The sequence below is a fragment of the Astyanax mexicanus genome, chromosome 3 (genome assembly GCF_023375975.1).
Source record: "Astyanax mexicanus isolate ESR-SI-001 chromosome 3, AstMex3_surface, whole genome shotgun sequence".
NCBI lineage: Eukaryota > Metazoa > Chordata > Actinopteri > Characiformes > Acestrorhamphidae > Astyanax > Astyanax mexicanus.
The window spans coordinates 59,404,065-59,431,168 of NC_064410.1; the positions used below are offsets into that span (position 1 = coordinate 59,404,065).

Below are 27,104 nucleotides of genomic sequence, written 5' to 3' on the forward strand. Positions count from 1 at the left end.
TACAATGTTTGAATTCAACGTTTTATTTAGGTTGACCTGGTTCTAGCATTACCATCATACACATTTTTCCCCCATTTGTTAACTTGCAGTTACATATATATATAATAATATACTATGTGTATACACAAATTTTAAGCATAAAAAAATACAAATACAAAAACATTTTAGAGGATAGTAGTAATAGGAACAGCAGTGACAAAGTGGAGCAGAAGGCATCTCGTTTCGCTTCTGCTCGGTTTTTTTTTTTGTTTCGTTTTATTCTTTTTTTAAATACGTTTTTGCAGATTCATTGCACGCTCAAATGGAAAACCAACAAAAATCTATATTTATGCATCTTAAACTGAGACGCCAGTCCACAGCAGTCTCAGAATAAACACGTGTGTGCCCGATAACGATTAGCTCTGTACTCCTCCTCTCAGAAAACAAAGGAGAAAAGGAGAGAAAGAAGAGGAGGGCACCTGAAATGTCACTGTGGACTCAGATATAGTGTTCTTCAGAGGGAGAGGCGGTCACAGCGCACATGCTAGGACAGCCAGGCTTGTTGCGAGTGTGTGTTTGTGTGTGTGTGTGTGTGTGTGTGTGCGTGCAAGAGAGTGTGTGTGTGGTAGACAGAAAAAGAAGTGTAAAAAATACACATTTACAGCGCTGCAATGCCCGACCATGTTCAGTGTGGCCAACAATTGAGTCACTGATTCAGACACTGATTCAGACACTGAGCCAACGATTCAATCACTGATTCACTGAGCCAACAATTCAGTCACTGATTCAGACACTGAGCCAACAATTCAGTCACTGATTCGCTGAGCCAACAATTCAGTCACTGATTCAGACACTGAGCCAACAATTCAGTCACTGATTCAGACACTGAGCCAACAATTCAGTCAACGATTCAGACACTGAGCCAACAATTCAGTCACTGATTCACTGAGCCAACAATTCAGTTGCTGATTCAGACACTCAGCCAACAATTGAGTCACTGATTCACTGAGCCAACGATTCAGTAACTGATTCAGACACTGAGCCAACGATTCAGTCACTGATTTAGACATTGAGCCAACAGTTTAGTCACTGATTCAGACACGGAGTCAACAATTCAGTCACTGATTCAGACACTGAGCCAACAATTCAGTCAACGATTCAGACACTGAGCCAACAATTCAGTCAACGATTCAGACACTGAGCCAACAATTCAGTCACTGATTCACTGAGCCAACAATTCAGTTGCTGATTCAGACACTCAGCCAACAATTGAGTCACTGATTCACTGAGCCAACAATTCAGTAACTGATTCAGACACTGAGCCAACGATTCAGTCACTGATTTAGACATTGAGCCAACAGTTTAGTCACTGATTCAGACACGGAGTCAACAATTCAGTCACTGATTCAGACACTGATCCAACATTTAAGTCACTGATTCAAAAACTGAGCCAATGATTCAGTAACTGAATCAGACACTGAGACAACGATTCAGTCACCAATTTAGTCACTGATTCAGACACTGAGACAACGATTCAGTCACCGATTCAGTCACTGATTCAGACACTGAGCCAACGATTCAGTCACCAATTCAGTCACCGATTCAGACAACGATTCAGTCACCGATTCAGACACTGAGACAACGATTCAGTCACTGATTCAGACACCAAGCAGTTGACTCAGTGAATTACCAACTAATCGAACCAGTGGTTCACTAAAGCACCAAATCAATTAGTGAGCCAGTAACTCATTCAGCAAGGTAGTGATTCAGTTAGTAAGCCAATAACTTAATCAGCAATGCAGCAGGTAAGTGACTAATTGAACCAGTGACTCATTAATAAGGTGACTCAGTGAATAAGCAACTAACCGAACCAGTGGTTTAGAAAAGCTCCAACTTAAGCAGTGAGCCAGCTACTCAGCCAGTATCTTACTGAACCAGTGACTCATTGAGCAAGCAACTAACTTAAGTGACTCAATTAGTGAGCAAACGACTCGGCGAGTTATGGAATCAGCGACTCAGCGAGTGAGCAGTAAGCCAAGGACTCAGTGAGTCAGAGACTCTGATGAAGGTAAAAATATGAAAAGTAAAGGTAAAAGACACATGGGTGGACAGTAACTAGCTATGTTATTAGATTAAAGAGAAAATGTAAACATAGAGGTTTTTAAAACCAGCCAAACAACACGGTGGTGCCACAGAGTCAAGGTAAGTAAACATGAAAGATTATCAAATAGAAAACAAAGCCAAAACACTAGCATGTAAACGTAGCCCTGATCAGGCGATATAGAGAGGCTGGACGAGCCTCCGCAAAAGTTATTATAGCTTGTATTCCACTATTAAAGCCCTTTGTGTGTGTGTGTGTGTGTGTGTGTGTGCGAGAAAAAGACAGACCTATGAGAAATAATAGCATGCACTGAATAGTTACATCTGAATATTATGCTGCTTTTAGTTTATTTACAACGCCAACATCGAGATATGCCTTTTTAGACAGTGTTTAAAGGCCACTGTTAAAAAAAGAAAAACAGCAGACGTCCAGAATGAAGTCGTAGTATTTTGAGAATAAAGATGTAAACGTTTTTAAGAATAAATTTGTAATATTTTAGGAAAAGGCATAATTATTAAAACAAATCTCATAAAATTTTAATTACCAAGAAAAAAAGTATTTTTAAAATATTATGACTTGATTCTTGAAATATCACCACTTTATTTTCAATATATAATTTTTTTTCCTCTAAATATTACAAATTTACTTCCGAAATGACACACTGTACAACCTTTTTTCTTAAAATATTAGGCATTTATTTCTGAAATGTCACATTATACAACTTTTTTTCTTGAAATATTATGAATCTATTTCCGACATTTTACGACTTTTTTCTCGAAATATTAAGAATTTATTTCCGAAATGCCACATTATAAGACTTTTTTCCTCAAAATATTAGGCATTTATTTCCGAAACGCCACATTGTACGACCTTCTTAGAATTATTACAAATTTATTTTCAAAACGCCCCATTATACAACTTTTTTTCTTAAAATATTAGACATTTATTTCCAAAATGCCACATTGTATGACCTTTTCTTGAAATATTACAAATTTATTTCCAAAATGCCACATTGTACGACTTTTCTCTCTAAATATTACGAATTTGTTTCCAAAATGCAACATTATACGACTTTTTTCTCAAAATATTAGGACTTTATTTGTGAAATGCCACATTGTACGACTTCTCTCTCCAAATATTATGACTTTATTAATAAAATATTACGACTTCACTCTCAGAGCCTACGTTATATCCATTTTTTCTTTTTTTTAACACTGGCCCTAAACTGCAGTCGAAGCTCATAGCCCAGCAAAGTGATACGCTATTTTTTTTTTGTCGTTGTTTTCCCTGACCATGATTCAAAATGAAACGGACATTTTATTGGTCATCAATTAAAGGCAACATTGTCGAAAATGTGTTTTATGAACAGAAATATGTATATTCCGTAAGAATATTCAACTACAAAAGAGTTGAACTCATCAAAAGTGATTGTTTATCTAAGAAAAAAACAAACAGGAAACACTTTTAAATGATAAGCTTCGAGCTTTAGCTCTATTAGATTGTGTTTTGCTACAGTCTGAAGGAGTCGCCATACACTAGGCGTATATGGGACGTAGATCACGAGTCCTAATATTAATTATAAAATTATAGATAGTGCGCGAGAGTCATATACAGAGGTGCAAAGATACCATTCTTCAAAAAATCCAGTCAATAAAGAGCTGAGTTTAGTTTTTTAGGGCTACATTCACATTATAAGGAATCAGATTTTAGGCCGATTATGTTGGAGCCGACAAATTTCCAAATTTCAGTGTTGCGAGAGACAAAGGTCTGTGTAGTATGACAGAGTAAAAGAGCAGTAACTTAATGTGAGTAACGTCAGTAGGCCTGTCACAATAATTGCAATATCGATTTATCGTACAATAAATAAACATGACCTCAATCATTTTTTATAATCGTGATATCATCTATTGTGTTTATTTGTATGTTTGTTTTGTTCACACATATATATAAAAGTGAACAGGTGAAGAAATTAGTATATAATAATTCCCAAACTAATTATAATAATTGATTAATTTAATTTTTTAAATGCTATTCTGATATCATTATGTCAGTGGCATTTAATAGTCTTAAAATGACAAAAATATCGTGTATCGCAATAATTTGTGGGACAATATATCGTCGTGCAGTGACTCGGCTCTAATACATCAGCTCACAGATGCAGCCTTGTGCTGATCCACATCACCCTAGGAGTGATGATGGGAATAAGCACCATCTACTGTCCCCACCCAGAGCTCAAGTCAATGGTTCCCAACCCTGGTGCACATTTTATTGGTTTTCTGCTTGTAAAGCACCATCGCTAACTCAGGGAGTACTTGATAATGATGTGTTTGAAGCAGACAGACACAAAATGTGAGTGAAACCACTTTAGGAACCACTGCTCTAATGCTGTGTTCAAATTATAAGTTTGATTATTTAATTCTGATTATTTGCTCTGTTAACAAATCGAATTTTGGAATACAAATAAAAGTAATACAAATATGGTTTGAAGGGATCAGATTTAGTGTGTCCACACAGCCCTAAAAAAAATCAGATCTTTTTCACATTAAAGCAAAAAATCTGATTAGATTCTAAGCAGTCTGATAATGAGAATGTAGTCTCATGTGAATCAACTCACAGCTCCTGAAATTACAATGATTAATAATGATTTAGATCATGCCAGATATGAACCAGCTCCAGCCAATGGTATCGATGCGCACTAAAACATCTGAAATGTCTCTGTCGCCTTAAACTAAAGGTCGTATAAAAGAAACATATTTAAAAAAATGTCAAGACCACCTAATAACAGTCAGTCATTTAACTAATAAAGCAGTTCTCTAACAGCAGAGAAAAAACATAAAAAGGACCTGATTCAGTCAGTCTTAAAAAAAAAAAAAACACGAAATCTGCCTAAATTTTGCAATTATATATATATAAAAAAGGCTTAAACATCTAAAAGGTCCTCCCTCGCCTCTCTTAATCCATCAGTAAAAAACCCTTAGCATTATTTCCCCTCTCCAAAACTACCCAACATACCTAGCTAGCTATATTTTAAATATCGTCACTGTCACAAAAAAACTGCTAAAATCACCAAAACACAATTTAAATAAAAAAATAAAAATGGAAGTCAGGCCCGTCACAATAATCGCTTTTTTATGCACGATATTATTGTGATAACTTATATTAATAAATAGGAAAATATATGAAAAATAGAATAGCTTAATATAATTAGACCTTTTTATATTTTTATTGCAATAAACTTTGATTATTAGGGTTATTTAGATATAAAAAAAATTATATCCATTTTTAAAATACCCTTAATAAATAAAGCACAAATAAAATGACAATGCAAATATTTGCAAGCAAAGTTATCATATCTGCTTATGCACGATAAGTGCAACACGCTATTGTTGCACTATTAAAAAAAATTAATTATCCATATATTGTACAATAAGCAGATAAGGCTTAATCAATAAAAGTCAATATAAAGCGATTTTATTCCAAATCATTTTGGAGCATTTCTATTGGTTCATTTATCATGAACATCTGAAGCAATACAGTAAACAACCTGCATTAAAAGGTAAAAAAAAATGGCAAATCAGAATTTACAAGATTTTTGAGCGACAGTGACGATATATTTAATATATTTACACACATTTATATATAAAACAGTTCCAGTTTAACTGCAAACCATTTGGAATGAACCCAAGGATGGAAGACAAAGTTCAAAAGTTCAGCACAGACTTTAGACGTTTTTAGACGTTCCCATCTTGTTCTTTCTTTCTTTTTTAGCACATCGAAAAAAATCACATAAAAAAAGTCAAAAATAAATAAATTGCTTAAAAACAAACAAAAAACTAATTCGTACTGTAACCTTGAGTCGATATGGACGTGTTTTTTTTTCTTTGTTTGTCCCTGGTATGAAAAAAACTGTAAAACTGACTAACACTATGCAGTTGGAAGAGGAATTTATGTATGAATATATTTATATATAATATATTTGATCAGCTCTGGTTTGATGTACATGCTAAAATACAAGATCTTAGTTTGATTTAATGCAACAAAAAAAAAAGAAGAAATGTGGTCAACACTATTCATCAGATCACCTGTAACTTCTGCAATAACCACCCTCACCCCAAAAAAACTAAACAGAAAACATATTTTTATATTTAGAAAAAGAAGACAAAAGAAGACAAATAAACCAGAAACACTCAATTCTACTACTCCCTTCTCCATCATGGTTCAACTTTGACATACTGTACATATCTTGATATATATGTTAATGTATTTATGGGAACATAAATGAGACTGTAAATGTAAATTTGATGGTTAAAGTAATTTCAGTAAGTCGATGAGACCCTGAGTAAACTGTGGGCCGGATATGAACGAGGCCCTTTTAGCTCAGCGAGTAGCCCATAATATTCCTGCCTTTCGTATTGCCAAAACTGATGAATCAATTTTCCGTCCAGAACGTGAAATAAAGCCGGTCCAGCTTTGCTGCGCAGGCACAAACGTGTGTCGTTTACTCCAAATCAAAAAATTAGATCGCCCATTTCTAATAATTTCTCTCGCCTCACGCCGAATTCCGCGCGCATGTGGTTCCGCTCGGCACCGGCAGGACCGAACCATCTACAGCACCGCCGCCTCACATCCGGGAGCCTTGTTCCTGCAGGATCTGAGGAAACAACAGAGCAGCAACTGTTTAGTAGGTGGCAGGACGGACGAATTGATTGAGGAAATAAATAAATAAAATTTAAAAATACCAGCTATATTAGTCATCTTCAGTATTGATACTGTATATATTGTCTCTGTCATGCAACAACTCAGAAACAGTCATTGGTATCAATATGGCCCTAAAATAATAATATCACAATATTTCATGGTATTTTTTTGCGATAACAATACACTTGGCTATATGAAAAAACATTATTTTAAAGAATACCCTACTGCAGCATAATTAAAAAATGTAATTTCATTATTATTGCATACAATATGATATGGCACACCCCAACTGAGATACAAGAATTTTATCCATTTTTTCTTTTTTAAATAATTTTACTTTTTCCATTTTCTCCCCAATTTACATGGCCAATTACTCAACCCACTCACTAGGACTTGCCCTATCACTAGTGATGCCCCAACACACCAGGAGGGTGGGAGGGTGTGAAGTCAGCCACCACTTCTTTTCGGGCTGCTGCTGATGCAGCATTGCCGAGCAGCCAGCGTGCTCGGAGGAAAATGCAGTGACTCGGTTCTGATACATCAGCTCACAGATGCTGTGGACATCACCGCAGGATTGATGTGGGGAGAGAGCGCCATCTACCCACCTGGAGGGAGCAGGTTCATTTTTGCTCCCTTTGAGCACCAGAAGATTGATGGCAAAGCTGCATGAGCGGGGGTTCGAACCTGCGACCTCCCGCTCATAGTGGCAGCGCTTTAGACCGCTGGACCACTTGGCGTCCTAATTTTATCAGATTTTTAAAAGAATCAATGATCCAGAACGTCATGGTACTAATCATAATGCACTCCAAATATCTCCATATATCCAGGATTAAAGTAAAATAAATCATTTAAAACGATTAGCATTTTTTTTTTTAGCAATTTAGATTACAGCACCACCCGTCGTAGTTGTAGTGTTTACAGTACAATGACTGAATACTCAAAAAAGTCATGTAAAGTGCTGCCACTATGATCGGGAAATCGCTGGTTCGAATCCGGTTCATGCAGCTTGCCATCAGCTGCTAGAGTCCTGAGAGAGCACAATTGGTCTTGCTCTCTTTGTGTGGATACAGTAGATGGCACTCTTTCTTTCCCCTCATCACTCCTAGGGTGATGTGGATCAACACAAGGCTGCATCTGTGAGCTGATGTATCAGAACCCAGTCGCTGCGCTTTCCTCCGAGCATTAGCGCTGTGATGCTACTCTGTAATGCTGCATCAGCAGCAGTACACACCCTTCTGGTGTGTTGTGGCATCACTAGTGATAGGGGGAAGTCCTAATGAGTGGAGTTGGGTAATTTGACACATAAATTGGGAAGAAAATGGGGGAAAAATCCTCTTCAGTAACACAGATGCTGTTATTTAGGATGGTGTGAAAAGGAATTAGAAGGATGTTCACCAACTTTTGTAAATATAGTGTTCATTTTTCTTTTTTTCTGCATGACAGAGACAATATTTATTCCTCTATACTGCGTGTTTGCCTCCTGCACTCAGGAACTAGCTAAGAGCATAAGCTCTAATGCTATAGGCAGACTGGCTTGAAACAATATTACACATTAATAATGCATTAAATAAGCTGGAACACTGCACTGAATTCCAGAGAGGAGCGACGCGAGAACATTTTCAGCAGAGAGATGTTCTTGCAGCACACAAGCCGCTGATGGGGAGGTCGTTAAATATTGAGGAGGTTTTCCATCATTAACTCGGCCTTGTGTCGGATAACGACAGGGAGAAGATTGGACCAGCTGAGGGTAATTCTAGTCTGACTGGGACTAATGTAGACGACGAGCGCAGAGCATAAAAAAAAGCAAGCGTGGGGAAAACAAACAGGGAAAAGAAGAAAGAGCAGAAAGCATTTTTACACATTCTATAAAAACCCTAAACAGCAGAAACGAGACCTCACCGTCTTACTGAAGCACTTTAACAGGGTTAATGTACACCAGCATTAACCCTGTCCTGGTCTTCTGGAGGGAGCATGCAGGAATACAAATGTACTGCAGAGTGAGCACACTATTCAAACATTTATACCATGTTCCAACAGCAGGTTTGAGTTGTCTTGAGTGCTCAGGCTTCACATTTACAGCTCTAGCTTAAGACCCTTTCACACAGAGAGAACGATTTATTTGCTACGTAAGAAACAGATGCAGAGACTCAACAGACAACATGCAGTGCTGTTCACAAGTTTAAATCATCTAATCACACTATTATAAATAATTTCTATCAGGGCGTTTCACACCTAAAAGTGAGAACTAGATTCTGAACTAAGGGTGGACGATATGGCCCTAAAATATCACAATATTTCAAGACATTTTTGCAACAAAAATATTCTGGGTGACATGAAAGTTTAAGAATATTCCATTGCAATAAATAAAATGAAAGTTTTATTTAGTCTAACAGTTCCAGCTGAAATAAAATATTTTGTAAACAAAAGTCATTTAACAAGATTTTGTATGAAATCATTATACATGTAACAAAACAAAAGCTATGATCAGATTTGAGTTCAGCTGGTGCAACTGGATAAAAATACAAATAATTATTTCATTTACAATACTCTTCACTGTTGTAAGTCGCTTTGGACAAAAGCGTCTGCTAAATGTAATGTAATGTACTTCTAACCTCATTTCCTTTTTCCCCTCTTTCACTCCTCTATCCCATTATTTCCCTTTGACCTCCTTTAGGCCCTATATAAAGATGTTTTTAACTTCTATTACTTTTGTACTTCACTATTGTAAGTCGCTTTGGACAAAAGCATCTGCCAAATGTAACGTAATGTAAAAACAGTGGTATAAACAAAGTTTGGTTGTTCTGATCCTCAATTTCAGTTAATTACATCATATAGCAGATATATTCACTTTGAGAAGTGAAATGAAGTTTACAGTATTTACAGAACGTGTGCAATAATTCTTTAAACAGGCAGGTGCATAAATTGGAGCAGTTCTCAAATATTACTGTGTTTTTCTGCTATATGATATATTTGACTGAAATTGCTGATCTGAACAACCAATGATTTATAAAGGAAAATAATAAAACTTTATAGGGGTGCCCAAAAGTCATGTACTAATTCTCTTAATTAACCATGGGTGTGTTTTGGGTGTAACATGCAATAATCAATCAGCATGTCATCACTTGCCATTCCTTTTAAGAGTTAGGTGTGCTTTGACAGATTGCTATTCACACATTTATGGTGCTCTGACTTGTCAAACGAACTGCCCGGAGTTATTTTCATGAAGTTGACCTCGGCTTATGATGCACGTCTGTCTAGGTTGTACTCAGTCAGTGGAGCACCTGTGTTTTCTGTTGCCAAGATAGCAATACACCAGAAATTAGCTTAAACACACCTTATTTCCAGATCACTGTGTAGATATATTCAGAAGCACTGTTGCTGTTTAAACAACACAGGCTGTTTTCATGAAGATTCTGACATTCCCTAGACATCCTACACCCCATCAACAGTCTAAGTAGGTTTTAACAAGAAATTTCTTATGCTTTATTCTGTGATACGACAAATAGATTGGCACAGATAAATCTGATGAAACCAGTACAGAATTAGTGTGTCATGTTCTGAGCTGAACATTCAAATCCAATAGGTAGAGCCGTACTAATTAGAGACCATCTCAAGGGTGTGACCATAATTGGGAAAAAGAGACATTGCTTGAGATATCCAGTGTGAAAAAGCGTTTAGTCTAAGGTGTAACCAAAAGTCTAAACTAAAGTGACCTCAGGTAGCACAAACACACACACACACACACATCGGAGTAGGTCAGAACAATAATTCAATATCAGTTTTAATCGCATTTATTTTCATATATTTTTAACATTTTTCCCATTTTCTCCCCAATTTACACGGCCAATTACCCAACCCACTCATTAGGACTCCCCCTATCACTAGTAATGCCCCAACACACCAGGAGGGTGAAGACTAACACATGCTTCCTCTGATACATGTGAAGTCAGCCACCGCTTCTTTTCGAGCTGCTGCTGATGCAGCATTGCCGAGCAGCCAGCGCGTTTGGAGGAAAGCGCAGCAACTCGGTTCTGATACATCAGCTCACAGATGCCCTGTGCTGTGGACATCACCCTAGGAGTGATGTGGGGAGAGAGCTCCATCTACCCACCCGGAGGGAGCAGGGTCAATTTTGCTCCCTCTGAGCGCCGGCAGCTTGATGGCAAAGCTGCGTGAGGGGGGTTCGAACCTGCGACCTCCCGCTCATAGCGGCAGCGCTTTAGACCGCTGGACCACTCCACGCCATTTATCGCAAATAATATACATACAATATTTTCTTTGTTCTGACTGAAGCACTTTTGTAGCTTATGTTGTAACTAAGTTATTTATAGTTGATAAAGCGGGTAGGTTTGCTTATTTAACGGGGATGTCAGGTTCCTTTTTTATGTATATGAAGGCTTCTTGTATTCTTTATCCTGGTTGAGACACATTAGTTTTAATCTGTTAAATTTGTTTACAAAAGAATAAGAAGCTCTGCCTCTATTGTAATTTAAAGTTATTTATATTAGTAATATGTATATAGGTTATAGGTCTATGTTTGACCGGGATGTCATGTTTTTTTTTGTATTATGAGAGGAGGTTTCAAATATTTTATAAAAATTTTCACACAGTAGTAGTTACAGATTTCTATTGCAGGGATTCTTAGCAGTTTTTATGCGGCCTTCTAAGTATTTATATCAATATCAAAATTATATCATATTGACCGAAATTAAGGAATATAAATCACAATAACATAAATTTTGAGCATACCGTCCAGCACTACATCGGAGTTATGCTGCTTTATGTGTGTTTTAGGTTTGTGTGTGTGTGTGTGTGTGTGCCTCCTGCTCCTCAGCAGGTGTGTGTGCAGCAGCAGCAGCAGCAGCAGGAGCAGAGTGATCAGGTGATGTTACCTTGGCCTTTTCGCTCGGTTCGCTGCTCGTGCCGTACGACTGATTATGCAGCTCCTTGGAGACGACGCAGAGGAACTCCGCCTGATCTTCATTTCCATAGTTATAGGATGAGCCGATACTGACCAGCTGGAGAGAAGAGCCCACAGAACACACACACACACACACCAGCGTTAGACTTCATCAAGGGCAGAGAGAGAGAATTAATATAGAAATATGAATAAATAAAACACTGAGAAATAGGCTGGTCATTATCATTAATGTGTTAGACGAGATACTGTGCCAGAAATATTTTTAATAAATTAAAGTACTGGCATTTTAAGATTATAATAATAGCAGAGTAATGCAAATAGCATAGCAGAGCAATTAAATTATTATTAAGGCAATTCAGACAGTAAAAATACAAAATGAAAGAAGATAAGTAAAATGCAATTATTTATAATATCTTAAATAAATAAAATAAAGAATATAAAAATATTGAAATATACTTAAAACAATCAAAAATAAATATTCAAAAAATGACTAAATATCCTAAACAAATAAAACAAAGAACATAAGTACAAGTTGAAAGTTTGGACACACTTTTTCTTTATTTTTTATTTCATTTAATTTCTACATTGTACATTAATATTAAATACATTAAAAAGATACATAAAGGACACATACATCCCAAAGTGTAAATATATATTATGGTTTGCTTAACACTTTTTGTTTACAGAATAATTCAGCATGTGTTCCTGTAGTCTTAAATATTAAATCATACATAATAAAAAAGGAAAAAATAAATAAATACATAAAAACTACTACACTGAATGAAAGGTGTGTCCAAACTTTTGTCTGGTACTGTAAGTAATATTTTATTCTTTAAATGTTTTAAATAAAAAACAAAATTATATAAAAACCTCTTAAAAGATCTAAAAATATATATTACATTTAAATATTATAAAATATATTAAGTATTATATATAAATGGGGGAAAAATATATACACACAACATATAATAATTTAATATCTTAAAACAATTAGATTAATCTAAAATAACATTATTAATACATTCTGTCTGGAAACAGGGGTTATGATTCAAAACAATAAAAATATATATTGCGATGTATTTCTCAAAATGTAAAATTAGTCTCACAATGGATCACTTTTTTTTTTATAATCAGTTACATCACTAGTGAACTGTAGGTTTGGTGTGCTTTGTGTTTTAACAGAATTTACTTACTTGTAGAGGACCCTGTAAACTGCACTTGTAGAGGACCCTGTAAACTGCTAGTGTGTATCAGAGACTTGTACTGAAGTATACAGTAAATGAGAAGCTGTGCAGATGAAGTTATTATTATTATTATTATGGTCTGGCCACAGGCAGGTGAAAGTGCAGATGCATCTGAGTGCAGATCCCAGAGGAAGAGTCTAATGCAGAAAACAGCTCAGACATGCCCGCCCAGCCTTTCCACTCCAAACAGCCACTTCCTCTCCCGCCGCCCTCCTCCCTCCCCCACAGCCACTTCACGCTCCCAGCACAAATACCACACCCACAGGAAACAGCAGCACACAGACTACTGACTACTGATCCGGCCTGGAGAGAAACTACACTGTCCTACAGTTTAAAACACAGACATAAACTCTGAGGACAGATCTGCAGACTCTCAGAGATTTTAATCTCAGTGTCTTCATGAGGGAGAGTCACCTGGAATAGTTTTCTCAGCGTCTTGAAGGAAGGAGTTTCTGGAGGTGCTGAACACCTCTAATCACCATCTCAGTTCATCAGGTTTAGATCAGGGGATTAATGTGGAGGAATAACACTTTTTTATACTATTTTCTATGTAATTCCTTTCAATGTGCATCCCTTAATTGTTTTAATGTCTTTAATATTAATCAACAACTTAGAACATACATTAAAAAAAGAAATAATGAAAAACACTGAATTAGAAAGTGTGTCTAAACTTTTGACTGGTAATGTACTTCACAATAGGGCTGGGGCGGTATTGATTTTTTATAACCGCGGTAAAAAACTAACGCATCACCGCGATATTGCGGTTAACCGTGAGACCCCAACCCCCCCCCCCCCCAAAAAAAAACACCACAAATTCAGCTCAGGATATTCGGCAGTAATTGGTAGCGAATATTCTAATATTCGTTTAAAAAAAAAAGACGAATTAATCCACAGCTAAATTTTCCACTGACCCCCGCCCCGAAAAAAATATATTTCTCACCCCTTTCCTCGGGCCGTTCGGGCTCAAGGCTCAAGAAGTCTGTGATAGGCGTCTGTTTTTTTTTTTTTTATTCACACTCTTCTTATTTCTCATTAAATATCTACTAGATACAGATTATATCTGTACAGTATCATTTATTTCACTTCCCTCCTGAATATTTGGAGTGCATTATGTCTCCTTATGTTGTGTAGTTATGTAGTTTTCACCCCAGAATTTCTGCTGCCTCACACCAGGCTTCGGCTGCATCGCAGGGCAGGAGCGCAGCTGCGTTACGGCTATTTCGTTTGAATTGTGCAGTGCAGAGTATTACAGATTTTGTATTTTTGCACTTGGGCTATTAGCTCAATATTAAATTTTTCGTTTGTTTATAAATTATTTTATATTCTTAAACCATGTTAAATTATATTCGATTGGAGGAAATTAATTCAGACATCATTTCTTTTTTGTCCCGTTACCGTTCCGCAAAAAAAAATCCTTCTTTTAATCCCGCATCAGCCCGCCACATACACAGTTTTGCCGCACCTGCCCCGCGGTCCTAAATAAATTTAATAAATTACATTTAGTGCTTAAAATTAAAAAAAATATTTATTAAAACCGCGCTGAATAGTGCGGTCACGTTTCTTACCACATTACAAAAAAAAAAAATCGGTGTGTGTGTGCGCGTGTCGGTCCATTCTCCGCTCCTTTTTTGTGCTTAGGGTTTTTTTGTTGCGTGCATGAGAATCACTGCGTGATTATTACAATTTTCTTAACTATTTATTAATGTGCTCCCACATCCTCTGGATTGATTAAACTCCTGTTCCCGCCAATAACAATTCAGTTCTGTCTGTGCCGCAAGATATCCTGACGGTAACCGCGTCATATAATATGTTGATTAAAATGTCGTGACGTTAAGAAATCGGCTCGCAAGAGACAACCGACCAAAAAAAGACATTAGTTCCATTTTAAAATAATAGAAACCTGTCCTTTATGTTTGACAATTTTTGTTTCACTTTACGTGTCCTTACTCATCTGAAGTTTATTTATCTGAACTGAGTTTTATATGGTTATATTTGTAGCGGTTCTGAACTCAGTTCCGCGTGCTGTGAAAGAGACAAGGCGCAGCGCATTTTACCTCAGACTTGGTCAGATAACAACATTTCAGTAAAGATGGTGGTTATAGTTTTATATCATTGCTTTGCTGTTTGAACTACACTTCAACCAACCTTACTATTTTTACCAAGACTGAGGCGCAATGCCGCGCGTTCTCCGCGGTGCTCACGCAGAACAGCCAGCAGCCAGACAATGAATTAATATATTTTACTTTCTCAAAATGTGACCACGGAACACCTTACATGGCTCTATGGTTTACCTTGAGGTGGGTGAATTAGTTTGATGTGTTGGCGAGAGGTGCAGACACCACTTTCCGGCAAAACTTGCAGATGATTCTCTTCTGTTCTGAGTCTTTTTCTTCCTTTTTTCTCAACTTACTGAGCCTGCCCTGTAGCTTCCATTTCCGAGCCAATATTAGTGCTGCTAATCTTCACTCTCTTCAGCAGCCTCAATGGAGACGAAGTGAGCAGGAGACTCCAGAGCTGTTCTGACCTCAATGAGTACCACGCACCGCGTTTTGCTTAACCCATTCGCCGCCGCGCCAGTGCAGCGGCAGCACAGATAAATGACAAAATTTTTTATATTCGATATTATGAATTTTGAGATCGTTTGACACCAATATCTATCGCGATCAAAATGTATTTGATATATTGCACAGCCCTATAGTGTAGGACTTACACTTGACATATTAATACTGAATTCACCACAGTTGTGCTTATATGGAGCATTTTACTACCGCTCAAAACGCAGTCAATCAGATTTGACAGCCATAAAAAAATGCGGTAATGACGGTAATGAGCTCATCACCGCGGTGACTCCCATAACCGCGGTATTGCGGTAATAAAATTATCGTCACAGCCCTACTTCACAATAAGCATGTTTTTGGAGAAATGCTGGTGTGCTAGTTCCCACTCATTTTTATGTTAAAATTCTTTTTTTATATTCTGTACTATGTCTTTTCTAGCTTCTTTGTCCTTTTTAATGAAAAGAAATATTAATTATATTATATTATATCTAAAATATTAATAATACACTGTCTATCCCCCAAAAAAAAGTCACCACCAAAAATATATTTGGTTGGACCACCTTTAGCTTTGATTGCTGCACACATTCACTGTGGCATTGTTTCAATAAGCTTCTGCAACGTCACAAGATTTATTTCAATCCAGTGTTGCTGCATTCATTTTTCACCAAGATCTTGCAGCAGCATTGATGATGGTAGAGTCTGACCACTGCACAAAGCAGCTCTTCTCCATCCAGCACATCCCAAAGATTCTCAATGAGGTTAAGATCTGGACTCTGTGGTGAACTCTCTCTCAATCCATGTGTGAAAATGATAAATGATGATCTCATGCTCCCTGAACCCTGAACTCTTTCACAATTCCAGACCCATGAATCCTGGTATTGTTATCTTGGAATATGGCCGTTTCATCAGGCAGGCAAAAATCCATTGATGGAATAACCTGGTCTATATTCAGTATATTCAGGTAGTCAGCTGACCTCATTCTTTCAGCACATACTGTTGCTGAACCTAAACCTGCAGACCAACTGCAGCATCAACCAACCAACCCCACATCATTTACTTACTTACATCCAGGTGGCGACTCTCAAACCTCCTCATCATCTGATATAACTGACAATGTTGATTATTTAAATTTGTTGAATACTTATTTCATTAATCGACTGAATATTAATATGTAAGAGTACTGCATTATACAAAGTGCTTACACAGGTTATACTCAACTTAGTCTCCAAAAGTGCCTAAATACAACATATTACATATTTAATCACTAAATAATGGCACTTTTCCATGTTTAAACATCATCCAGCCATTTAAATGTCTTTTAAATCTCATGTTCAGCTATTTCTAAAAATTTCTATCATTTTTAAAGATTAAAGACACCTCAGAAACAATCACTGACTGACTGACTGACTAATCAAAAAAATAATCATCAGATTAGTCGACTACCAAAATAATCATTAGTTGCAGCCCTAGTCGCAGAGTTAGTAAAATACCACAAAGAATCATTTTGTATATTGTAATATCTTTTAAGCATATAGAAATGTGAGTTTTCATCATGTTCTCCTCTAATTGTCATCACTACACTTTTCTAAGCTTCTAGTATATCTCCAGATGGTCCACCAGCTCCACCATCAGTCACCTACCTACCTAAGTTCCTTTAAAGCAAACATCACTAATCAGCAGCTTAAAGCTTCTCCTTTCAACTCGATCCCAGCTTCCCTCACAAATCAGACGCTCACCTGTTCAAACTTCCAGCCGTCAGACATGGTGGAGACCATCTGAGTCAGCTCCTCCTCTTGGCACTGCAGGACTCTGTAGACGTGTTTCACAGGAAGCTGGAAAGACAAAAGAGAGAGACATTCAACAATGAGTAAACTTTACAAAGCTATGTGTCATAAATGGCACCAGATTATAAGATTATCAAATGCCTATTATAGCCAGGAGTTCACTGTAAAGACACCTATGGAGGAAATCAAAAGACATTTGATGCACAATAAAACTGATTCATTTACTAATTCATTAAGCTAAATTAGAGGTGGACGATATGACAGCATTTTATCATACTGTGATTAATTTTCTTATTGTATTAACAATATACTTTTTAAAGAATATAAAAGGATACCATCAGTATTTAAAGAATACTGATCCATTACTGCATATTTCATTGCAGAGAGTGTAATTACTGTGGTTTAATTGGATAAAAAGGTAAAAAAAAATATGGGAAAGCAGTTTTAAGGATCTGCCACTACTCATGCATTCTGACTCCAATCATCTGTATAGTGAAAATGTTTTCAAATACTGTGATAAAATATTTGAATCATATTACAAAGGCCTAAGCCAAGTAAATTAAAGTCAAATATACTTGTACTATTGCAAAGCAACTTTACAGATACAGGAAAAAATCTTTATAAATAAATAGTGTAGTCACCCTAATGCCATAAACACAATATACGGGAACTTACACTGTCCCGGCGGATATTTAAACAAAAAAAAGAAAAAAGAAAGAAAGAAAGCCACACAGGATGGTACTAAAGCTCTGTCAGGATCTAGATAAGAGGCAATCAGCTTGCTGGTACCAACACAAGAGGAGAAGGGTCAGTGCTAGTGGGGATAACGCTCTTATAAACTGTCAGTAAACTGTGGAACTTCAAAAGTGGCAACGGTAATCAGGGAAACTGGGAGAACTTTTAAAGATGTGCAAATGTACTTCTGCATGAAGTGAAAGTGAAAAATGTATGAAAATTAAAGAAATTTTACACAAGTAAATAAAACAATATTGTTAAAAAAAATAAATACGAATTTTAGTTTGGGACGGTCCTGGGGTGGTCATAAAAAAAGTTAGTCTGGAGCCCTGAATATGTTCAAATATTTGTGGATGCCCATTCTGTGGAATTTATTCAACAGAATGTGTAAATGCACACACACACAGCTTGTCTAGTCCCTGTACAGAAGTGCTGGTAATAGAATAGGACTGGACTGTGGGCAATAATGATGGATTCAATCAAATCCTTACAGCAATGCCTTATTCAAAATCTGGTAAAAAGTCCTCTCTGGACTGTAGAGACAAATATTCCAACAAAACAGGATCATCTCTTTTTAATACCCTTGATTTTAGATGTTCTGGTTAGCAGCAGCAGTAGCAGCTCAAGCTGTATTAGTAGATATAATAATAGTAAACGTAATGGTTTTAAATCATAATTATTATCATTTTAACAGCAGTTTAAAGATTAATAATTAGAGTCTATATAAATTACAGCTTCAGTGCAATAATAAGATTAATAGAAGATTTAGCTGAAGTCTGAGCTGAAAGACCTTCAATTATAAAGCTGCAGAGGTAGAAGCAGTCTGTCCTGATAAAGTCCTGCTGGATTCCTGTGTGGTTAGCTCCTGTGAAACAGATCCCTGCAGCTCCCCCAAAGACATTACCCATTCCATGCTATTTCTATAGGATGCTAAATTTGGCAGCTAATCACTGACCTCAAAAGACAGGCACAGATATATCTCCTGGAAAAAAACTGCTAAGGAAGGCATTTGATAAGATGTGCTTCTACCAGCCTGCAAGGAAATGGCAGATGGCAATGGTGTCGTCAACTCTTGCATACAGTGATACTCATGGGAACGACTGGGTTTATGTTAGGAAGAGCTGAGAAACGGCATGTTTAAGTTCATTTTTACTTTCTATTCGCATACATCAAATTAAATAAAGTGTTCAGAATAACTTATCACACTTTATATTAATTCACTCAGTTTACTAACTCTTTAAAAATGGTCTGTTTCCAGCTGAAAGTTGAGAGTTATACAGGGCTAGAATAGCAATTGTAGTTGAGCTTAAAAAAAAAAAATCTGACCGCCTACCTTTGTGCAAATTTCTTTCACATGTGACTTGAGAAACAATTCTGAGGTACATTTGTGATGAGTAGCTCTAGCGAGATTAATCCATGAATACACTCGCACTGCTGAGGTAAACTTATTGTACTTTGTTTGATATGTCAGCTGGGATATTAAAAATATTATGCTCAATTAACATTTTGAACAGTAGATTTTTGTCATTACTTTTATATAAAACAAAATATTTAGGCTATTTAATACATTTATTGGTAAAAGAAAAAGCCAAAATTAATGGAAATCTTAACGAGAAAAAACGTTTTCTGGTATTTGTTCTTGGTTCATTATTTTGTTTGGCTAAAAAATTATTTGATGCATCCCAAACTTACCTGAGTCGTTTTGCAGTCTCTCTCCCTGATTTTGTCTTTGACTAGTTTTATCAATGATGTGATGTTGTAGAACTCTGCCTCTTCGAGAACACCTGACAGACAAGAATACACATATTTAATAACACACTCACATACAGATCACATGATCTAGAAATAAATGAGAAATATTTATTTAAATAAAATATTTTTATTATAATAATCCCCTTCTCTGTGTTATCAAACCCATGACTGGGCCCTATCACCTAATTATAGTGGCAAAATGTCCATTGTTAATTGTGATACTGCTTTGAGGTCACAGCACTATTTTCATATCCACAGAACAAAACCCAATTATTTGAAAAGTAGGGGTATAAGAACACAAATATTAAGTATTAGTAAAGATTGGAGCCAGAATTGGGTTATTTAGTGTTGTTTTGAAACCCGGCCCACTAGATAATGTAGTGTAGATCTGTGTCTTTAGAGCCTACGGTTCTGATTGGATAAAAAGTAAACTATATACAATGACCGATTTTCTCAAATTTTACCAAAATAAACACCTGCAATATATTGCAATATACAGAATTGTAATTGGAAATCACAGGGCATTGATATCACAAAACATTGCGAAGATAACAAATAATGAGTGGGAAGAAGATATGATTATATTAAATTAAATGCCGTAAATGTAAATGTAATGACTGCTGGAGTAATGAAGCAGTAATTTAGTAAGCCAAAGTGGGGGTGAAACGATACGATTTATAGCTATAAAGTTATTTTGTCCGAACCTGGAAAAAAATTAAGAGACCACTTCATTTTCTGAATCAGTTTCTCTGATTTTGCTATTTATAGGTTTATGTTTAAGTAAAATGAACATTGTTGTTTTATTCTATAAACTACAGACATTTTTCCCAAATTCTAAAAACAAAAGATGCAGAGCTTTCAGACCTCAAATAATGTAAAGAAAAGTTCATATTCATAAAGTTTTCAGAAATCAATATTTGGTGGAATAATCCTGTTTTTTTATCACAGTTTTCATGCATCTTGGCATCATGTTCTCCTCCACCAGTCTTACACACTGCTTTTGGATAACATTATGCTGCTTTACTCCTGGTGTAAAAATTCAAGCAGTTCAGTTTGGTTTGATGGTTTGTGATCATCCATCTTCCTCTTGATTATATTCCAGAGATTTTTAATTTGGTAAAATCAAAGAAACATCATTTTTAAGTGTTCTCTTATTTTTTCTTCCAGAGCTGTATATACACTATGACAGGTTTCTCTAAAATTTGATTGTAAACCTGCAATATATTGCATGATACAGAAACATAACCCCTGTATGGTGATACGTTTAATATCAACATGTTCTTGTCAGCACACACAGCTCTAATAATTCCGTGTCCAGCCTTGACACAGTGATTCCAGACACAACAGCATTCCCACCATACCTTCTTCTGCAAGGCCTCTGTTCAGCACCAGCTTTCCATGCCTCAGATAATTGAGTACTGGTCCAAAGTAGGTTGGGTCTCGGTCTATCAAATAAGCACCTGTTTCATCCTGGAGAAAAGTGAAAGGAAACAAACATCATCAGGACGTGCACTCAGAGGTCAGATGTGATTCAACAAACATGTTTAATAATGCATCGTGTCCTGCAGTTCAGCAGCCTGTGCTGGAGATACTTCACCCCAGCACTGCACCTTAAGTCACAGCTACACTACATGACTTTTAAAGCAGGAGCAAATTAGAAACAGACTGGATATACAAGTGCATTTAAAAAAAGGCTATATAATTAAAAAGTTACTTTATTTCACATCAAAACGTGAAATGGCTTAAAGTCAGTGTCTCAGAAAATTTGAATATTATTAAAGACGAATCAGTACTTTTTGACAGTGTGGGCAGTGTGCCAAGTCCTGCTGGAAAATGAAATCTGCATCTCCATAATAGTTGTCATCAGCAGAGGGAAGCATGAAGTGCTGTAAGATTTTGTGGGAAAACAAAACTGCACTGACTTTAGACTTGATAATAAAACACAGTGGATCAACACCAGCAGATGACATGTCTCTCCAAACCATCACTGATTGGTGGAAACTTCAAACTAGACCTCCTGGTGACAACTTTTATGGAGATGCCGATTTCATTTTCCAGCAGGACTTGGCACACTGCCCACACTGCCAAAAGTACCAATTGGTCTTATTTATTTTTCTAATTTCCTAAAACACTGATTTTTGGGTTTTCAGTGGCTGTAAGCCATAATTATCAACAAAAAAGAAAATAAACATTGGGGAAAAGTCTGTATTTACTTTTTAAGGTCTGTTTCCATTTGCTGCTGATGAAGTGGGTTAAGGCTTGAGATGGTGAAGGAGTTTATAGTACCACATTTCACCCAAAATCGGTTTGATTTGAAACTAAAAATCGAGTCTCAGCTCATCGTACACACTCACCACAACTGGAAATCAGGGTGAAAATAGGACTATAAGTTGTGTAATGGAACTACAGCTTTAAGGAAGGTCATTCAAATACCCGTTTCACTGACTTGCTCATTTTACAAACAAATCACTTTACCAAATCAGTTCACATGCAAATGAGCCGCCATCTGTGATCCAAAGCAAACTCTTAAGAGATTGAAGACAGAGACGTCCACAAAACACGTCAACAACAACAATACTGAATAGGCCTATCACAATAGATTTGTTATCAACTAATCAAACAACATGTGGACCTGAACTCCGAATTTCTCTTTTTTACAAGTATAACTGGATTATATGGTTATAACATTATTCCAATATACAGTTCTAGAAAAAAATAAGAGGCCACTTAAAATTTTAGTTTCTTTGATTTTACCAAATTGAAATCCTCTGGAATATAATCAAGAGGAAGATGGATGATCACAAACCATCAAACCAAACTGAACTGCTTGAATTTTTACACCAGGAGTAAAGGCAAAGTTCTCCAAAAGCAATGTGTAAGACTGGTGGAGGAGAACATGATGCCAAGATGCATGAAAACAGTTTAAAACCAGGGTTATTTCACCAAATATTGATTTCTGAACTCTTAAAACTTTATGAAAATTAATTTGTTTTATTTGCATTATTTTAAGGTCTGAAAGCTCTGCATCTTTTTAGTCATTTCAGCCATTTTTAATTTTCTGCAAATAAATGCTCTAAATGACAATATTTTTATTTGTAATTTGGAAGAAATGTTGTCCATAGTTTCTAGAATAAAACACCAAAGTTAATTTTACTTAAACAAATACCTATAAATAGCAAAATCAGAAAAACTGATTAAGAAACTAAAGTGGTCTCTTAATTTTTTATTATTTATTTATTATTATTTCAGTGCAACAAAATCACTCAAAAATGACAATACTTATAGTGACAGAGAACACACTACCCAATACAAAAGAGCCAGTACAAATACCTAGGTATGAAAAAGATGCACAAAATGTACAATAATAACAGCTAGATAAAGTACATACAGTGTTTCTGCTAATCAATTATTGCCATCATTGCTTCAGAACGTTAGGTAAATCTGTCATAAAAATGACCATTTTAAAACGCAAGCAACTACTCCATGTACTGTTCACTTCTTTAACATGCCACCCACCATTTTAACAGTACTACATTTAATAAAGCCACATGGAGACACTGAAACCCACAGCAGAATAAATGCAAGTCAAATTTATATTTAAAAAGGCAGAGAGTCTTTTGGTAAGCAAAAAAATGCTAAGGTTAAGTCAGCTCTGCTAACGTTACTATCCTAGTCCTGTACAGCTCGTACTTTTTAAGCAGTTTCAGAGAGTTTGTTGCAAGTAGAGCGCAAAAATGCCAATAATGCTAACATAATTGTGGTCAGGTATGAAAGGGCTTGTCTAGTCCATTACACGATTAATTAATTGTTCATAATAAGGATTAGTTAGGCCAACAAGTGTAAGCACTTAAAACAATGCCAAAAACAAACATCTACAAGGAGAACATCTAATAAATGACAAAACAGCAATGCACATCTTTTCCACAGAGAAGGAGGACAAAATGTTAGCACACATCTTAGTTTGAGACTGTATAAGAGGTTTAAGACAAATTAAACTAAATCATTTTTGACCTTACAAAATCTGTCTACGTACAATTATCTACAAAATGGGCAAACCACATGGCACACGCTTCCCCCAGCAAACTGTAGGAAGTAGATATATATTGTCACTATCTAATAAAATAACAAGCATTTCCATTTTTGCCAACTTTTAGATTACTACATTATTTCAACAACCCAAATGTCCCTTACACTGTGTCAAAATTTCTTGATGAACGGATCAATAGAACTTCTCCAAAATTAACGTTTTTACTTTGACTTCCATTAAAAGTATGGAATTTAAAGATTGATTGTTTTTAATTGGACAGCAACGACACACACACACATACTTTGTTTTAACAGACATTTTTATAGCCCACAGCACGGCACGAGTAGACTATGCTCTTTCTGACGATATCTGATAAACATGGTGCCATATTCTGCTGAATTAAGGGATTGTATGAAGACAGAACTCTGCCTAGGGGCTGTGATTCATGAGCAGTGTGAGCATCGCACCACATTGCAGCATGTCAGTTGGACCAAGTACTGTATTTTCTACAGTAGGAGCAAAAAAAATCACATGCATTTTCTGTACACAAGCTCCAAATAACAATATATTTTACTACATTTCCTGTAAATTAATACTTAGGTCATCCAGACTATGAAGGCACACATAAGGAATTATGTAATAACTTGTGTTAAACTACTTTAAAGAATGTGAAATATTAAACATATTCTGGCTTGTTTACTAAATTATTCCATGTTATTATTCATAGTGTGGATGACTAATATTAATCTACAATGCTGACGATTAAAAAAACGGAAAATACTTAATTTAGGATGTATTCAAATTAATATATATATATGGTTTAAACTCAACAAAAAGAGCTGTAAGTTTGAGAAGAAAGTGTTTGGTGAGTACAATAAAAAAAGAAAATATTTTCTACAGTTTTATTAGATGTGTTATTATAATAACAGATGATATCATTTAGTGTAAAATAATACTAAAATAACAAAAATTATTCAACTCTCAACAGTTTTTTGAATATGAAACTCTACCATCACCCTTTTAAGTGAATGCTAAACAGGTCTGACAACTAAAAACAAAGATAATCATCAACAACATAGGTTTCTGAGGGGATAAAGACAGTTGGCAGTTAGAAAGAATGTATAACAGCCGACAAACAACAATGCAATGACCCAACTGCAGTGAGGAATAACAACACATTAACACATGCCTCAGGAGACACACACTGACAAATAAGGTTAAGATAGGGTGAACTAATAGAAGTAGCAGCAGTATTGCTTAGAGCTTTAATTATATACTGAAAATAGAGGTGACTTCTTTATAATAGTTTTAATATATCTATTGTTTTCTTTGACCTGTATTGTGTGTAAAGCTATGTAAAGACCATTTATCTTAATAAATGTGAAAATAATTTTTCAGGAGAAACTTTTGATTTTATTGTTAGTACACAGTTGACTCAAAGCTAAAATGTAAGCTAAACTGCTCCAATTGTTTCTAAAGTTATATCTGGGTGTGTGGTTTCTCTGCGAGTAAAAAAAATGTGTATATCAGCATGGATAAATATATGCATGTGTAATATCGACATTGTGCCAGAATTCCCACGTAGGTGCATCCGCAAAAATCTGCCTAAATCAATTAATTTTAGTAGTAGTTGTGTTTGTTTCCTGAAAAAAACATGAAAAACTTTAAATCTACAATGTAGTAAATAATACAAATAAAGGAGAAATAATAATGAGAATGTGTCCAAACATTAATATCTGTTTAAAAATGAATACAGTGTACCAAAACAACTGTTACCCTTTTAACCCAGTTATAGTATTTTTATTACAGCTAATAGCACCCAAAATTAAAGCATGTGCTGAGCTAATGTTTAGCATTAGCTAAAAACATTAGTTAAGTTACATTATAATGTTAACTAATATAATAACCACAATAGCTAACTGTTAGTTATAATTTATATGTATTATTATAGTAGTGTAGTGGTACTATTGCTGCTACTCCTATTACTACTAGCTATTACTGTCATCATTGCCTATTCTAAGCTAATGTTTAACACTAGCTAAAAATATAGCTAAGTAGTTAAATTAGATTAAATTTCAACAGTATACTAATGTAATAACGATAATAGCTAACTTATAATTTCATTGTTTCTTTTTAAATACAGTATATTATTAATGCTGCTACTGTTGTTATTGCCTATGCTATGCTAATATATATTTTTTTTATTTTAGTAAATTAGCTTACATTACAACATTTTCTAATATAATAACCATAATATATAACTTTACAATTATAATTTAAATTTATATTATTATTAGTAATCTGTAGTACTGCTGCTACTCCTACTACCAACGTTACTAGCTGTTACTTTTATTATTACCTATGCTAAGCTAATGTTTAGCACTGGCTAAAAATATAGGTTAGCTAAGTAGTTAAATTAGCTAAAATTTATTTCAACATTATACTCTTATAATACCGATAATAGCTAACTCTTATAATTTAATAGTATGTTTTTTATATTGTAATATATAGTATTTATAGTACTATAACTAAGTTAACGTTACTGCTGCTACTGTTATTTTGCCTATGCTAAGCTAACATTTAGCTTTAGCATTAGCAGCTAGCAGGCTAACTGCCGGTTTGTCATGTAAACTAGCTTAACTAAGTATATAGCGTTAGCTACTCCAGCACGAGCAATATCTCACAAACTGGCTGTTTAAATAGCTTATACATATTCTAAAATTGATTACAAACTTGTGTTAAATTAAACAACCTCGCACTGTTAAAAACAAAACTGTAAAAAACCTCCAAGGAGCGGGGATAGCCCGTTTGCCAATCCGTTACTCTACCCTCACTACCGCCGCTAGCCTGAGTAGCACAGCCCGCTGCTGCCGCTACTCTAGTTACCCTTTGTTAGCTCGGTTTTAGCTAAAAAAAACAAATTACAAACTCAGCAAACCACCTAAATTCCACCTTAAGACTGTCCCACCCCGCTACAGAAGCTAGTAAAGCCGGGGGAGTGCAGCTGGCTCTGCCCGCTTGCCTTGTCGGAGTCGAGGTCCGGGTCCGCCTGGCACAGGCGGTACAGGAAGGACTTGGGGTCCCGGCACAGCGTCTGCCGCGTGGTGAGAAAGTAGGTCCCGCCGACGTTCAGCCGAACCCACTTGGAGGATCCGCCGCTCCCCGAGGACTGCAGTCTGTCCGCCGGGGACAGCGCGGCGCACCTCCGGCCGGCCGAGCCGCTCGGGTCAGGGCTCTTCTCCGCCATCCCTCCTTCTCTCTCTCCTTCTCTCCCTCCGTCTGTCTCTCCGCCTCCCAGCGGCAGA

The 27,104-nt window shown here is 36.0% G+C and overlaps 1 protein-coding gene across 2 annotated transcripts; it reads right to left on the bottom strand.

Annotated features, from left to right (window-relative positions):
- Positions 1-27,104, bottom strand: kctd5a (potassium channel tetramerization domain containing 5a). Of its 2 annotated transcripts, XR_007438288.1 has the most exons (7): positions 26,822-27,104; positions 21,134-21,242; positions 19,713-19,804; positions 17,238-17,333; positions 11,671-11,796; positions 3,102-6,731; positions 1-3,051 (listed from the first exon to the last, which is right to left on the bottom strand). XR_007438288.1 is itself a non-coding variant. In XM_022666676.2 (6 exons), the coding sequence occupies exons 1-6, from the start codon at positions 27,044-27,046 to the stop codon at positions 6,702-6,704; spliced, it is 678 nt and encodes a 225-aa protein (XP_022522397.2). In that variant the 5' UTR covers positions 27,047-27,104; the 3' UTR covers positions 1-6,701. The 2 variants fall into 2 exon arrangements, 1 of the variants encoding a protein (XP_022522397.2); XM_022666676.2 differs by having other exon boundaries at positions 1-6,731.

Coding starts and splice junctions, on each gene's coding strand:
- kctd5a (XM_022666676.2), bottom strand. CDS start 27,046: ATGGCGGAGAAGAGCCCTGACCCGAGCGGCTCGGCCGGCCGGAGGTGC. Junction 17,334..19,712: donor GAGACTGCAAAACGACTCAG/GTAAGTTTGGGA, acceptor TTGTCTTTCCAG/CTTCCTGTGAAACACGTCTA. Junction 11,797..17,237: donor ACGGCTGGAAGTTTGAACAG/GTGAGCGTCTGA, acceptor TCTTCTCTCCAG/CTGGTCAGTATCGGCTCATC.